The sequence below is a fragment of the Chenopodium quinoa genome, unplaced genomic scaffold, assembly GCF_001683475.1.
Source record: "Chenopodium quinoa cultivar QQ74 unplaced genomic scaffold, ASM168347v1, whole genome shotgun sequence".
NCBI classification, from domain to species: Eukaryota; Viridiplantae; Streptophyta; class Magnoliopsida; order Caryophyllales; family Amaranthaceae; genus Chenopodium; species Chenopodium quinoa.
The window spans coordinates 6,965,894-6,981,044 of record NW_018742418.1 but is presented as its reverse complement, the minus strand read 5'-3'; the positions used below and the strand labels follow the sequence as shown (position 1 = coordinate 6,981,044).

Genomic DNA, 15,151 nt, shown 5'->3' with positions numbered 1-15,151 from the left:
CATGAAGCCAAACCCTTACCACTAGACCAAGCGTTGCTTGGTTTGGTTAAGTGTTAATTGGAAACATATATAGGAGCACAGCAGACTGCTTACTTAAGACTTTGGAAGCTCGGTCTTTTATCAGCACCTGGTTATGCTCATTGTTTATCAAATTACACCAGCATGTACTTTAGGATTATCAAAATATAACCTGGTGAGTGGATGATATTTCCACCCACTATGCTGAGTAGATGTGTTTTTAGCATAGGATGTTCTTGTACAAATTTAAGACAGCAAAAAAGTAGACAGAATAACTGATACATTTATTCAGAATCAGAATGAATAAACATGATTCTCCTGTTCTGTAGAAAAAATGGTATTACAGGTTTTTCCAGTACAAGGCTAACTTGCATCCTCTGCTTATTGAAGAATGTATATACAGACCGTATATACTTTCAGCACTTACACGCTGAAAGGCAACATCATGTTCATACTTAATCATCAGTAGATTGCAAGAATATGCCAGATACACTGCAGAGCAGAGCCAATTTCTGCAAATGCAAACCATCCTTACTGGTTTTCCTGTACAATTATAGATCAACCCTATGCATTTGTGATGATTACTTTACTACATGATCTACACTGAGAAATTCAATCCTGAAATTCTCCCCACCTTGATTCTAATAAAAAATTCAGGGATTTCTCACTTTGCTTCCCAAACCTTGTAATCTCTTCCCTCAACAGCCACAGACCATTGCTGGGACCCACTTGGTGGCTCGTAATGACCAGGTCCGATTTTCATGGCCACTTTATCATCTATAACAGCTGCGTATACATCTCTATCTGCTTTGGTTATCTTAACCTGAAAAAATCCAGCAGGTAATTTTCAGTCGTATACATCCCTATCTGCTTTTGTAATCCACGTCCTGGCAGTCTATATAGCACTGTAATTGGAAAAAGGGAACAATAGTGCAGCCTACTGGGTAGAAAACTATCGTGTCCCGACATTGGCGACAGCTCTCTAGGAAGATCATTCAGGGGCAAGGGTGGGGTAGGGTTTTGGATTCAGCTGTCAGAAAACATCCTTATAGTTCTGATTTTTTCATGAACTTGACATTTACATTATAATATTACATGTATTTATTGTATTTTTGCTCTCTAAATAAATGACTATAAGACTAAATTAATTTAAATGAGCATTGTTTTCACTTATGGGGGACCACATATAATAAGGTCAAGTTTAAAGGTCTATAACTAAGGTACCATATGAAACTTATCAGCAACATGGTAAATAACTTAAAAAATTCTTTCATGATGTAAAATAAACTATACAAAGATGACCAAGCATACAAAGAATCTCAAATAATTAAGATTCTAATGAATATGAGATACTTACAATGCTCCTGCAGCTGATCTTGTTTTTATTTCGGACAGAGATAAGTGCAGATATTTCAGGTTTGTAGTCTGAGAAGATGTGGTCATAGAAAACTGCTGGCGTTCCAGGGTGAGTCAGGATGTAAGCATAACCTTGCATTTCCTTGCCACCAGGAAATCTCCAATGACCCTTCACAAAAGTATACAAGTAAAGGCAGTGAGAAACTGTAATTTAGCTACCAAAAATAAAACATGTTTGCAGACGTACATGGAAGAACAATGTTATAAAGTGTAGACTTCCATAGCTAAAATGATATGGGCAGTTCTGATATCCTTATATCATTGAGAATTGGTAAGAAATGGACCACACAGAATGAGAAAAAGAATTCACCAGGTATGAACCTGGGAAGTCAGGGAATAAGTGTTCCACTTTTAGATATCTTACATAACCAATATCCAAAAACAAATGCCTAACCTTCATAACAACTAAAAACCTTAGTTTGAAAGTCTTCCAATCTTTTGGGCACAGAGGGATCATTGGATTGAGATAGTGCAAAATCATTTCGTATTGGCATCATTGCTAAAAATATGAAGCTGCCTTGGCAAAATCAATGAAATCTTCGGATATATTTACCTATGAAACTGTTATAATTAATCATTTTTAAAGGTAGGCCATCGGTGTAATTTTGCTTATTACCATGCATATATCCATAAGTTTACCAAAAAAGTGAAAACATACGTGTTACAAAGGATAGAATACCTATCTTTTCTTCCCAAGCAAACATTTCAAGAAAGAAATCCAAAGCAATTAACAAGACAAGTGTAAAATGACTAAAGTCCTGAATTTAACAAAAATGATGATAAATGCAGAAAAAAAAATGCCAACATATAGGGGATGTTAAGAGACTGGAGCACAATTGGAAACAGAGCATTATCCACCAAATTAAAGAATAGACCACAAATTTTGAGAGCATGGAACAACGAAACAGTCTTGAAAACCAATTTTGCAACCTTGAGTCTCGATCATGACATGACAAAACAGAGAAAAAGAAGCATGCACCTGGGTAGAACCAGTATCGTGATTTTCAATGAAGGTGACAGCACGAGAAGGCCACCAGCCAACAACCCCAGGCGGTTTTCCTTTTGGATCTGACAGACGCCAATATTCACATCTCTCCAGGACCTGGGGCAAGTGACATCAGTTAATAAGCACAGTTTAAAATCTTCTTGTACTAAAAATATGATGATTGAACTGGAATAGAAGCTATGCAAGTCGATTAAGACTATTACAACACGCTTGAAGCCAACAATAACAAGAGATACTGAACATGGCATGCAAGTTGGTTCCTGAGAAACTCACCTCTCACTCTGTCATATTACTCTATTTTACACCATTAAGTTCACAATTTGAAAAAGGCATGGTTCTGATAATTGCTTACCTTGAAGAGGGGAGAGGCAAAGTATGTGAGAATGATTAATAAAGTTATTAGAGTACTTCACTGAGAAGATAATATTTCCTCACTGATAGGTCTAACAGTGTTAAAAACAATATAGCTCCACTTGACTATGATTTCTTATTGCTGACTTTGGTTGGGAAGAAAAGCACAGGATGAACTAAAGCATTATACCTCAAGCACTGGGTAAATATATTGTAGGCAGATGTGGCGACTGATCAACTTGACTAGTCAAAAAGGCTAGCCAAAAAGGAGATCTAATAAGATTTTTTTAATATGTCTCAATCTTCTTTCATAACCACCTTATCATGCATGTCCAAAGGGGACGATTGTTACAGTGTTGCCCTAGGGAAGGTAGGATATGCATCTCCCCCTAATACCCTCCATCCTAAATGCCATACAAGTGAACAAATCATCTATACATCAGATACATTAATAAATTCAGCTGCTGATTGCCAAGTGAAAATAAATAATGTGGTACAGAATATAAACCAGAGACATACTTCGTTTATCTGAAGCTTGGCAGGCATAGCAATCCAAAGTTTCATAGAATTAGAAATAAAAATGAGATAACAGGATAGCAATGTAGCATTACCTTCTATGAGACTGATAAGATATATTAACCAAATTCTAAAAGATGAAACATTTTTATGTTATCTTCTACTTTTGTAGCACGTGAATAGATACATACAGAATGGAGAATCCCTTTTGTGGTGACATCAAATGCACCCGCAGTTCCACCAGTAGCATTAATCCAGTCGATAATTCTCTGCCTATGAGCATCTTGATCATAATCCATCTCTCCATACGTATAGCTAAGTGAATCCCAGTACTCCCCAACAGCAAAGTAGGGCTCACTAGAATCGATGTAGTCCTTAACATAACCACCCCAAAATCCGCGCACAAAATCAAGCCTCCAGCCATCATAGCCGATATCTTTCCTGCATTTTATGTTACCAAAAAAATATGAGTAATTTCATAGCACAAAGCATGCAGATTATAAATGATATTCCTAGAAAACCACTAATATAAAATATCTATTATTTGCTAAATAAGTTGTAGCTTCAGTATAAAACTATAAATCCCAGATAATGAACAATTTGATAATAAATTAACAACACCGAGCAATTGAGTGACTAACCTCAGCCAGCGTAGCCATTCTTTAAGATCATTTCTTACAAAGTCTTGTGAATGATCAATGTTCGGTGCAGCATGGAAGTTATCTCCACTACTCTTATTGCCTCTACCCTGGATAGCACAACCAAAATCTTAGTCATATAGGAATATACCTGTGCTCAAATCATGGTAGCCAATAAGAATAATAATAAAAATAAAAAAGGGGATTAAGATCGAGAAATCTATTGATAATATGAAATAATTTTCATGTTGCAAGTCTCTGGGAGTCTGGAGTACACTATGCAATTTATTCCACAAATTCAAATTTGAAATGCAAACACAAAATGCACATAATATTTTTAATACTAGAGAACTCTGCCACACAAACTAGTGTTGATTTTAAGTGTCAAAAAACCATAAAAGTCGCATCCTTAATTGATGCCAGTACACATAGCTGTCAGATAGAATATTGATACATAATTGAATGTATATTAGCAACGGGTATATATATGGGTTCACGGTGAGCTATATTTCGACCAATAAACAAGAAACTGCTTAAAAAGGGGCAAGCTAGGCAGCTAGCTGCAATCAAAAGTCCAAAACCTTATAGAAATCCCTTTTTTAAACCCATTTATTACTTTGTCACTATAAAAAGTTTCTTGATTTTCCCGTCAAATGTTTAAGTCAACCTTGAGGTATTTATAATTATCTCCATCAGTTAGGAAACCACAGCGAGTAAACTCTAATTACAATGGTTACTCAATTAATCTTGCAATTAGGTAAAATGCTATGCCACATTATCTTACTTTGGAAAGTCCAACCAATGACTGGATATAAAAGGGAAAGAATATGTATATGTGCACTTTAATACAAAAAATAAATAAAAATTGTAGAAACCTGGAAATGAGGATCGTCAGCAACAACTGCACGATCATCCCAATTAAGGCGACCTCCAAAAATATTCCAAATACCATTTTGGTTTTTGAAGTGTGCACAACGATGATTTATAACAGCATCTCCAAGAACTTTAATACCAACTTTATGAAATGCCTTGATAACAGTCTTCAGCTCATCAATTGTACCATATCTATTTCCCAAAGTAGTGACAGCCAGAAAAAGAAATGTGGTCATGAACTCGTCTAAACTTTACATGTCAAAAGCACATTAATGAACTAAGTTTTCATCTTTACTGGAGAGTAAAATGCATGCTTTCTGATATAGAAAAATAATTAAGCTAGAGAACTGAAAGATCCTTCACTTATAGCCAAAATAGTAGTAGGTGACAAAGCTAACCTTGAATTTAAGTTGTAAAGGTCTTTTGGCATATAACCTTCAGGTGATACAGATTCAGTGGGTGGTGGCAACCAAATTACAGTAAAACCAAGTGATGATAACTCAGAAGCTTTTTCGAGGAGCTCCATGTACCATCTTCCAGATTTATGGGACTCCCAATTGAACCCCTGGCATAGAATTTCAAAACCACTCCCTGTCCCAGAGCAAAGTTCAGTTGGTAGTTCTAACTCTTCAGTTTCTAAATCAGCTTCTACAGGAAAGGTTGTAGTAGAGCTTCTGTAGATACTATATGCTTCTGCAGCCAACTTTTCGATCTCTTGCAGAATAGTTTCCTGTGCTTCTTTACTTTTTCTTTTCCATTTCGTGTCAGAAGAGATGTCAGTACCTAATTTCCGTATCTCTTTGATGATTCCATCTGTAAAAGTAGTTTGAAGAACTTCTTGATTTTCTATTGGTGGATCTTCATCCTTTGTCACAGATCCAGAGAATGACTCTGAAGATACCTTCTTATCTATTTCATCAGATGGACTACCCACACTTTGGGCCCTGGAAAGAGGGATAAAAAAATCATTTCCTCTATTGTTCAACCACACTTGATCATTCACCTTCAGGACAAAAGGAAATCCGGTAATTTCTTTATCTAGAGTAAAAAGTCCATTAGCTCTTCCGTCTCCTTTAGTCTGAAAAAGACAAGAATGAAGCTGGAGATTAGACAATTCATTAAAGAAGAAATTGTGTCATAAAGAATGGATCAAAACAAACATTGTCCTGATGTAATTAAAAAAAAATAACGTATGATTTACTAACTCGGTCATTTTAAAAGGCACTATACCATAGACAGCTTAGCTTCAGATATCTATATATTTAGCACCCTTGTGATCGCAAGCCAATATAGTGGACAGTTAGTAACAACAAGAGCATAGAAAATTATGCGCTAATGGTAAATTTGTAAGGTAGTAGGGGCAGAAAATTATTTTGGAATTAACCAGCAGAGAGGAGATAGGAAACAAACAATAAAAATGCGGATTATAATTATTGGCAATGTAACATTACCTATATTTTAGATGGAATGAAAAGGACACAGAGGTATGGACCTGAGGACTAATCAGCAGTATGTATACGTATAGCACTATATTGAATTTAACTAGATATACCCTTCTGTACCTCTTTATAATTCAAGTTTCATACCTGCAATTTTGTGCGCAATGCCTTGTCCTTAAATACTTTGGTATTTGGTGGATGTGGTGCTTCTGGTACTTCCCATTTCATGAGATTGTCTCTGCATACTCCCCAATGAACTAAAACATCCTCTGACAAATCAGTTTCCAAAGAGACAATATTCTTATCCGTTTCTGAGCATTTTCTCACAGAGACAAACAGTGAATTGCTAACAGGAACTTCTTTTACTATAGGCTGCTCTTCATAAAACCCTTCAAGTATTCGATTGGCTAAAGCAAGCTCAGGCGACGCTTCATCAATTCCTTCAACATCACACAGAGGTCCTTCGCTTTTAAGAAGCATATTAGACAACTGTCCAAAAGTTCCTACATCAAGCAAGATCACAAGAAATTGTTCATAAGAGCCCTCTCCATTATACATCTGTTTTTTTAAGCATAAAGAGAGCAATCATGTTCTTAAAATTTTGTTTCACATGAACTGTTTATCTATATTAAAGCCACTAATTCAGGAAATCAACTTAGGAGGCCAAATTAGTCATGCCAACACCAAATGAGCAGCTGTTATATTTTCAACAGACATTGCAGTGTGAAATAACAGAAAATTTAAAGAAAAGCAACCATCTAAATTTCACTCATTAGAACTTTCCAAACCCAGATTATGTACTGGCTATTTTATTCTATCAGTTGCTTAATCTGGTATAGAAGATAAGAAGAAGGTTCTGCAGTATTAAAAATTTACAAACTAAATTGACCATCTTTTTAACTATAAATATAGAATTGTAGACATACAAATCATAAAGTGTACAATACAATAACATCAGTAAGTACAAAGATAATTGTGAAGAGCATGCTTCACATAATACCCAATGGAAGAAATTTTAGATTTTTAGTAACTCAAAAGGTTCTAAACCGAGAAAAACAATGTGATCCCGTGGTGGTTCGACTGATTGCCTCTGTCCCACCGATTGCCCCATAGAGGGGAATTCACTTTTTAAGAAGTTGGTTGAAGTTTGGCATGTGGGATTCTTACTTTGTCCTTTCCCAAGCTTTTATGTCTATCTATCTACTCCAAAAAGAGTATGGGACAAACACAATAGGACAACCATAAAAAGAAATTGGGGCATCTTAGTGGGACAGTGGGAGTATTTGGCAATCATATGTTGTAAGTGAGAAATAGTAAGCAACAACATCATAGAGAAGTGTACCAAATATTGTAATTTTTAAAGAGTTGAAGGTAATACATTGATATCATTCATGTATTAGTCATGGAAGGAATAGAGTCAATAGACAACAGACTGTTCAAAGCCAAACAATAAACCTCAGTGAAAAAATTGGCATCATGATATATTCCACCTGGCCATGAATCAAATTCCTTCTTCATTCCAACAACATTCTCATCATCACAGAGATAATCAACAAGAGGCACCACAAAATCCATCCCTTTATGCTGATACCATGATCCAGTTTCTTCATCCTGTTAAAATTGTGAACATGAAGGCAAAATAAGATACAGCCAAAGCATAAGGGTATAAATACACAAGCTCTAAGAGTTGAAAGAATGACCTTCAACACAAAATTGATAGCTGCAATTTTACTATGGCAATTGAAATCAATGGTCACTTCATGAAGACAACCCTCAGAGGAAGATGATTGTGCCAATGGTGTCTCTATAGCATAGTCCTGAAATTTTACAAATGGCCTTAAACTAAACATTATACACGCAGTAGCTTCAAGATATTACAAGCTCCAAGACTAAAAGCATGAATACCTTAACAGCAACAGAACCTGGAGGCCTCATTTCGTTTGGAGGTTGATCCCACTCCCTGAACATCCATTAAAATAATAGAACAAATGAATAAATCAACCTACCAAACAAATAGAAAACAAGAATAGGAGTATGGGTGTGAATCAAGGCATCAACTTCGAGACCAACTCGATTCGTGAATCAGAGGGTCAGACAAAGTATTACGGGTTCAAATGAAGAGTCCAACTAACACACATTTAGGGGTGAAAGTAGTTTGGATAAAAACCGAAAACCGAACCAAACCGAACCGAATAAGCAATTCGGTTCGGTTTTGTTCGGTTTTCGGTTTGGATCGGTTTGAGAAAATGAAAACCGAATTATATCGGTTTGGATTCGGTTTTGGGATTTTAAAAACCGAAAACCGAACACCGAACCGAAATTTATAAGCCCAATTATCTCAGCCCATTTTCCTACATATATATACCCAAACCCTAAATAATTTCCCTCTTTTCCCTTTTCCCTTTCAGAGTTTCAGTCAGCCGTTTCTCTTTCCCTCACTAAAACCCTAGATTTTCCCTCATCTCTCCCTCTCACCACCTCATTCCGTTCGTCCACCACCACCAATCCACCACCTCACTACTTCCTGCTTTCCTGCTTTCCTACTTACCACCTGTGTTCCGTTCGAGTGTTCCAACGCCGGCCGCCGCTGACCACCTGTTCGAGTGTTCCGGTATGCTTTAATTTCAATATTTCATATTTCACTTCTCTTTTCCTGCTCGAATTGCATGTTTTCTTTGTTATTTTGAATTTCAGATTTCACTTGCACTTCTCTTTTCCTGCTCGAATTGCATGTTTTCTTTGTTATTTTCGAATTGGTGATAGATTGTTTTCTTTGAATAGTTATTATGCTCGAATTGTATTATGCTCGAATTGCTGATATTCCTTCAGAGTTCAGAATATATGTTGTTCTATTATAGTATTATGCTCGAATTGCATGTTTTCTTTTTGATAGATTGATTGTTTTTCATAGATTTGCATAAAAATTGTTGGTTATTGAGTGAGTTCTTTTTTCTGTTTTAAATCAGATTATCAGAATGTCCACAAATATGGATAATGTTGAAGGGAATGTCCCTATTGAGGAGCATGAATCTGACAATGAAAAATCCAAACCCAAGAGGAAGAGAATGAAGGATCGTTCCGAGGTTTGGGAGCACTTTATCAAGGAAGAAACACACACTGGAATGGAAGCACGTTGCAAGTACTGTGGTATGAGATACAAGTGTGGTACAAAGAGAAATGGCACTAGTCCATTGTGGGCTCATATAAATAGATGTCGTAAGTACCCCTATAATACTCCTAAAGAATCAAAACAAAGTTTGTTGTCTTTCAAAAGCAATAAAATTGAAAGTGGTTGTACTAGTGGATTGTCTTATGTGAAATATGATCCAACTGTAATTAGAAAAGCTTTATCTGAGATGGTTATAGTTGATGAATTGCCTTTTAAGTTTGTTGAGGGAGTAGGCTTTAAACAATTTTGTAATGTAATGGAGCCTAGATTTCATGTCCCTTCCAGAATTACTGTGGCTAAAGATTGTTATGAAACTTTTTTAACTCAAAAAAGAAAGCTGAAATTGGTATTAAAAAAGTGTAACTCAAGGGTTTCATTAACAACCGATACATGGACATCTATTCAGCAAATTAATTACATGTGCTTGACTGTTCACTTTGTTGATAATGACTGGAATTTGCAAAAACGTATTCTGAATTTTTGTCCTATATCAAGTCATAAGGGGGAGGAAATTGGGAAAGAAATTGAGAAATGTTTGCTTGATTGGGAACTTGAGAAAGTATTTTGCATAAATGTTGATAATGCTAGCTCAAATGATACCGCAATAGGATATATGAGAAGGAAAATAAATGGTTGGAAAGCTGGGGTTCTTAAGGGTCGGTTCCTTCATATGCGTTGTGTTGCTCATATTGTGAATTTGGTTGTGTCTGATGGCTTGAAAATTGTTAATGAGTCTATTACTCGTGTGAGACAAGCTGTAAGATTCATCAAACAATCCCCTTCTAGGTTGGTAAGGTTTAAAAAATGTGTTGTGGAAGAAAAAATCAACTCTAAAAAGTTGTTGTGCCTTGATGTGCCTACTAGGTGGAATTCCACCTTTTTAATGTTGGATGTTGCTTTGGTGTTTGAGTATGCTTTTGAGAGGTACTCTGAGGAGGACCCTCATTATGTGATTGAGTTAAATGAGAGGGAGGGGAAGGGCTGCCCTACTTCTGAGGATTGGGAAACAGTCAGAAGGTTTTCTGAATTTTTACAAGTCTTTTATGATCTTACGTTGCGTGTCTCTGGGTCTTTGCATGTGACTTCCAATTTATTTTTCCATGAATTGGTGAGTGTTGCTGTCCTTTTGAAAGATTTGATGACAAATGATGATGTGGAGATGTGTCTTATGGCTACTAAAATGAAGGAGAAATATGACAAATATTGGGGTGATCCGGAGAAAATGAACATGCTGATTTTTATTGCTGTTGTGCTTGATCCTCGTTATAAGTTAGATTATGTTGAGTGGATGTTAATTGAAATTTATGATTCTAAGCATGCATTTGTTTTGGTGAATAATTTGAAAGAGTTTGAATGCATTGTATGAGGAGTATCGTGGTTCTTCTGGTGATGTGATTAGGGAGGAAGTGTCCTCAAGTATGGACAGTTCCCAATTTTCTCCCAAACAAAAGAAGCTTCAGGTATTGAAGAGTAAGTATAAGAAACATAAGTGTGAGAAAGATGGAGAAGCAAAAATTGAGTTAGACAAATATTTAGAAGAGGAAACGGAGGAGGAATGTGAAAATTTTGATATTTTGGGGTGGTGGAAGTTTAATAGTGCTAGGTTTCCAACAATTGGAAGAATGGCCCGTGATATACTTGCTGTCTCTATCTCAACAGTAGCCTCTGAGAGTGCATTCAGCACTGGTGGTAGGGTTCTAGACCCATTTAGGAGCTCCTTAACTCCAAAGGTCGTTGAAGGACTTGTTTGTGCTCAAAATTGGCTACGTTCTTCTCCCTTTCCTAATATAGAAGAGTGTTTACAAGAAGTTGAAGATCTTGAAGAAGGTAACATAAAACAACAATTATCATGTTATTTTTTTTCATTATTTCATATATATTATGTAACTTGTTTATTTTTTTTTAATGTTATTAGACTTGAGGAATATGACAATTGGTGGTCAAAACCCGGACTTGGTTGAGCTTGATTGAGAGTTAGCTGCCAAGAATGAAGCTGCCCTATTGATTGAAGACTTGAAGTTTCTGCCAAGAGCCTAAGAATGAAGTTGCCCTGTTGGTTGAACTAGTTCATTTGTGGACTGTTTGTTTGTTTTATTATCAATTCATCATGTGGACTGTTTTGATAGTTTTAAGACTTGTTAAGTTCTTATGTCTCAATGTGGACAATGTGTAAGTGTATTTAATTACTATGGCAGTATGGCTGGACAATTTAGTTACTATGGCAGTATGGCATATGGTTGTGACTTGTGAAAGTTGTATGTTAAAATTTATGCTTTAATTTTGTTCAGGAACAGGTACAAAATTTAGGCCTTAAAAGGCCCAAAATTATATGCCCAATAAAAAGCCCAGATTTTAAGGCCCAATACAGCAGCCCATAAAAATTCGGTTTGGATTGGATTTAATTCTCAAAACCGAATTATTTCGGTTTGGATTGGATTGGATTGAATCCAAATTCGGTTTGGATTCGGTTTCAAAAATCCGAAACCGAAATAATTCGGTTTGGATTCGGTTTGGGGTGTAATCCAAACCGAATACCGAACTTTCACCCCTACACACATTGCAATTCTCAAACACAATCCAAATTAACCAAGTACAAGTATAAACAAAGATCATAATAACAAAACTCACACTAATAAAATCCATTCACATTCAAACATGTCAAACACAAACAATAGATGGATAGAAAATACCTTCCGACGTCACCCACATAATTCACACCCCAGTGCAGAACCCATTTCCCTGGAAGAGTGCACCCAACTGTCAATATCCAACTATCTCCATCCTTCCCTTGATCCAGTCTAATGCATATCTTGCCCTCCACCTATACAATTCCAAATCAAACAAAATCTATACTATTTAACATTTTACCAAAAACTAAACAACCCAACTTATAAAAAAAATATATAATTCAACAATATCATCAACCTCAACTCGACAAAATGCATAAAAAAAAATAAAAAAAATAAAAAAAATAACAATTAAATCATCAAACAAGAAGAACCCATTTTCACAAAACCAAAAAATAAGATACATAAGCAAATAATGATCACACCAATTTAGGCAAAAATAATAGACATTTCCATCAAATAACACAAACCCATATCATCAAACATAAAAATATGAATTTGGTAATTAATTTTCAGACCTTTTGTACCAATGGCAACTCATATGTCTCACTGTAAACAATTTCAGTAGGTTGTGAGGTAACAGGAATAGTACTAATCGCAGAACAAGCAGTAACAAAAAGGGGTTTTGAACGTCCATAGCTAGAATAACTCCCACAAATTCTAGCTGCCCTTGAACTGAAATTGAGTGAAAAGGGTAACAATTTTCGAGGATTAATTGGATTAATTCTGGGACATTGTTGTCTGAGAGAATGATGAAGAAGCGGTTCAATTGCAACGGTAGGCATATTAATTACAGGTTTTCCAGGTGATCAGGAGGTTAATAAAGAGAGAGAAAGAGAGAAGAATGGATTGGATTGGTTATCTCCTAGATTTTTCAGTTGAATTTTGCCTTTTAATAATGTTGCCCATGATTTCCATTTTGGTTCATAGATCTTTTTCAATGGGACCTTCATCTCTTTAACTTTTTAGCAATCACACGTTTTCTCTCTCATGGTACACTAATTTTGGATTTTTTTTATCTGGTCGACATAAAAAGTACATGGAAATTTTTTGAGGTGCAACTTATTTTATTGGAAGAGAGAAGATCTTGTTAGAGCCATTTTTGATGTTAGGGTAAATATTGGCCCATTTCTTTTTAATTGAATCAAAACGAAGAGATGGATATACTACCTCCATTTTATTACACTTCAAATTCGACTACATCGTCCTACGGACGTTTTCTCAAACTAAGTCATTTTTGCTAAATATTAACCAAAATGGTTGCGTGGCAAAAGTATTTACGAAACTAAACTTCTAGGAGCGTTTTATGCCTGGTTTTTTCTAAAAAATAAATTCAACTTAAATTCTGAGTTTTTAATAAAGTGAATTTTTTTTTTTACCTAAAACGCTGTCTGAGGCAGCGTTTTAATCTTTACTAAAAACGCTGTCTGAGACAGCGTTTATAGTGTTTTTTATCTTTAAATGAAACGTTGCCTCAGACAGCGTTTCTATGGTTGTTATTTTCGTGTTTCGCGGGCTGCAGTTCACTTCTCATCACTCTCACTCTCACTCTATCTCGCTGCCGCCACCACAGTCAACCACCGGGCTGCCGCCACCACTGTGTTGCTGCTGCCCCTCTCCACTCAATTCCGTGGTAAACCCTAAATTCAAAATAGTGTAATGTTGATAATTGTTGAATTGTTCAAATTGTTGTTTTGTTCAAACTAGTGTAATGTTGATAATTGCTGCCCCTCTTAATTGATAATTTTTTATGGTAATGTGGTACATTGTTGATGAAATTGTTCATGAAATTGTTGATGGTAATGTGGTACATATATGTGAAATAGTTGAAATTATTGATGGTAATATGTGAAATATAATTGTTGATAATTATATATTATTGGTGAGAAGACGGTTATTTCATTATTGATAATTTATCTACCATTTCATATTAGTTTATTGTTTGTGGGCAACTTTTTTTACCTCGCTCTAGATTTCAATTATCCTAATATGTGTTTTGGTTATGTAGAATATGACTGGACAAAATGTAGTGTTGTTATGCCGGTGGGGAGGTGAAATTTTGTGTGATGGATCAAATGTTGAGTATAGTGGAGGAAATATGGAACCGGTAACACTTGAACCGGACATGACAGTTAATGATTTGATTGGTTCAAACCCAATGAATGTTGAACTGAACATTAAAATGAGGTTTGATACTGGTCATGGGGTTCAAGTGTTATCTGTCTCTACGAACAGACATTTGAAAGCTTTGAGGAGCATTGTTGCAATGAAGGGTGTTCCCAATAAGATATATGTAGAAACGGTGCCTATATGTACCCAACAAAGTAATCGGGCAGAACAGCAAGCTACATATGTCTCTTATTACAACACCGTGTCCTTCCAAGTGCCCTCAAACCACATTCCATCGAATGAATATGGGATGGGACCCTTTAGTCGAATGCTGCAGGACGATCAATTTCACATGCCGTTAAGTTCTCATATAGCTTCACCAGTACATGCGGGGGGATGTGGGACAATGTTCGGCCAACCCGGTCCTTCGTCATCAAACACCATGGCACCTTCACCGATGCAACTGCATAGTTATTCGCCTATGTAAGGTGATGTTCAAGCATCACCGTCTAGAGAAGAGCCAGATCATTTTGATGATATTGTGAATAATGAATTGTCGGTGTATGATGTGTATGCGGAAATGGATGATGAGGACGAGAACGGAGAAGAGGATGATGAACCTACACAGATGGAAGTTGGCGAGCCCTTGGTTAGAACTCCCATACCTTGGTTCAGTGAGGTACCCGAGAACTATGAAGTTGATCAGTATTGGGCCGAATCGGGTAGCCACACATCGTTTGTTCCCGGGGGAGAATTTCAGAAGGGAATGTATCTTGAAAGCAAGAAAATGCTTCAAGAAATGGTGAAGATGTATTCTATACAGAGGAATCAATTCTACACCTCAGTGACCTCGAATGATGGTGTCCTACATTTGCGATGCAAGCAGAAATGTGGTTGGATGCTACGGGGTACCAAATCCAGTGAGCACTCGCGTGGTTTTACCATAGTCGCGTACAAAGGCCCGCACCGAGAGACATGTGTCACTGAAG

The 15,151-nt window shown here is 36.3% G+C and overlaps 1 protein-coding gene across 1 annotated transcript; it reads right to left on the bottom strand.

The window, feature by feature from the left end:
- Positions 1 to 281: 281 nt before the first annotated feature.
- LOC110712040 (alpha-amylase 3, chloroplastic-like) lies at positions 282 to 13,135 on the bottom strand. The gene is made up of 13 exons (XM_021890467.1): positions 12,572 to 13,135; positions 12,117 to 12,247; positions 8,163 to 8,217; positions 7,958 to 8,074; positions 7,748 to 7,868; positions 6,405 to 6,760; positions 5,217 to 5,896; positions 4,821 to 5,010; positions 3,949 to 4,055; positions 3,499 to 3,748; positions 2,414 to 2,536; positions 1,376 to 1,543; positions 282 to 841 (listed from the first exon to the last, which is right to left on the bottom strand). The coding sequence occupies exons 1-13, from the start codon at positions 12,836 to 12,838 to the stop codon at positions 683 to 685; spliced, it is 2,724 nt and encodes a 907-aa protein (XP_021746159.1). The 5' UTR covers positions 12,839 to 13,135; the 3' UTR covers positions 282 to 682.
- Between the last annotated feature and the right edge of the window lie 2,016 nt (positions 13,136 to 15,151).

Coding starts and splice junctions, on each gene's coding strand:
- LOC110712040 (XM_021890467.1), bottom strand. CDS start 12,838: ATGCCTACCGTTGCAATTGAACCGCTTCTTCATCATTCTCTCAGACAA. Junction 5,897..6,404: donor CATTGCGCACAAAATTGCAG/GTATGAAACTTG, acceptor TGTCTTTTTCAG/ACTAAAGGAGACGGAAGAGC. Junction 3,749..3,948: donor GAATGGCTACGCTGGCTGAG/GTTAGTCACTCA, acceptor CATAAAATGCAG/GAAAGATATCGGCTATGATG.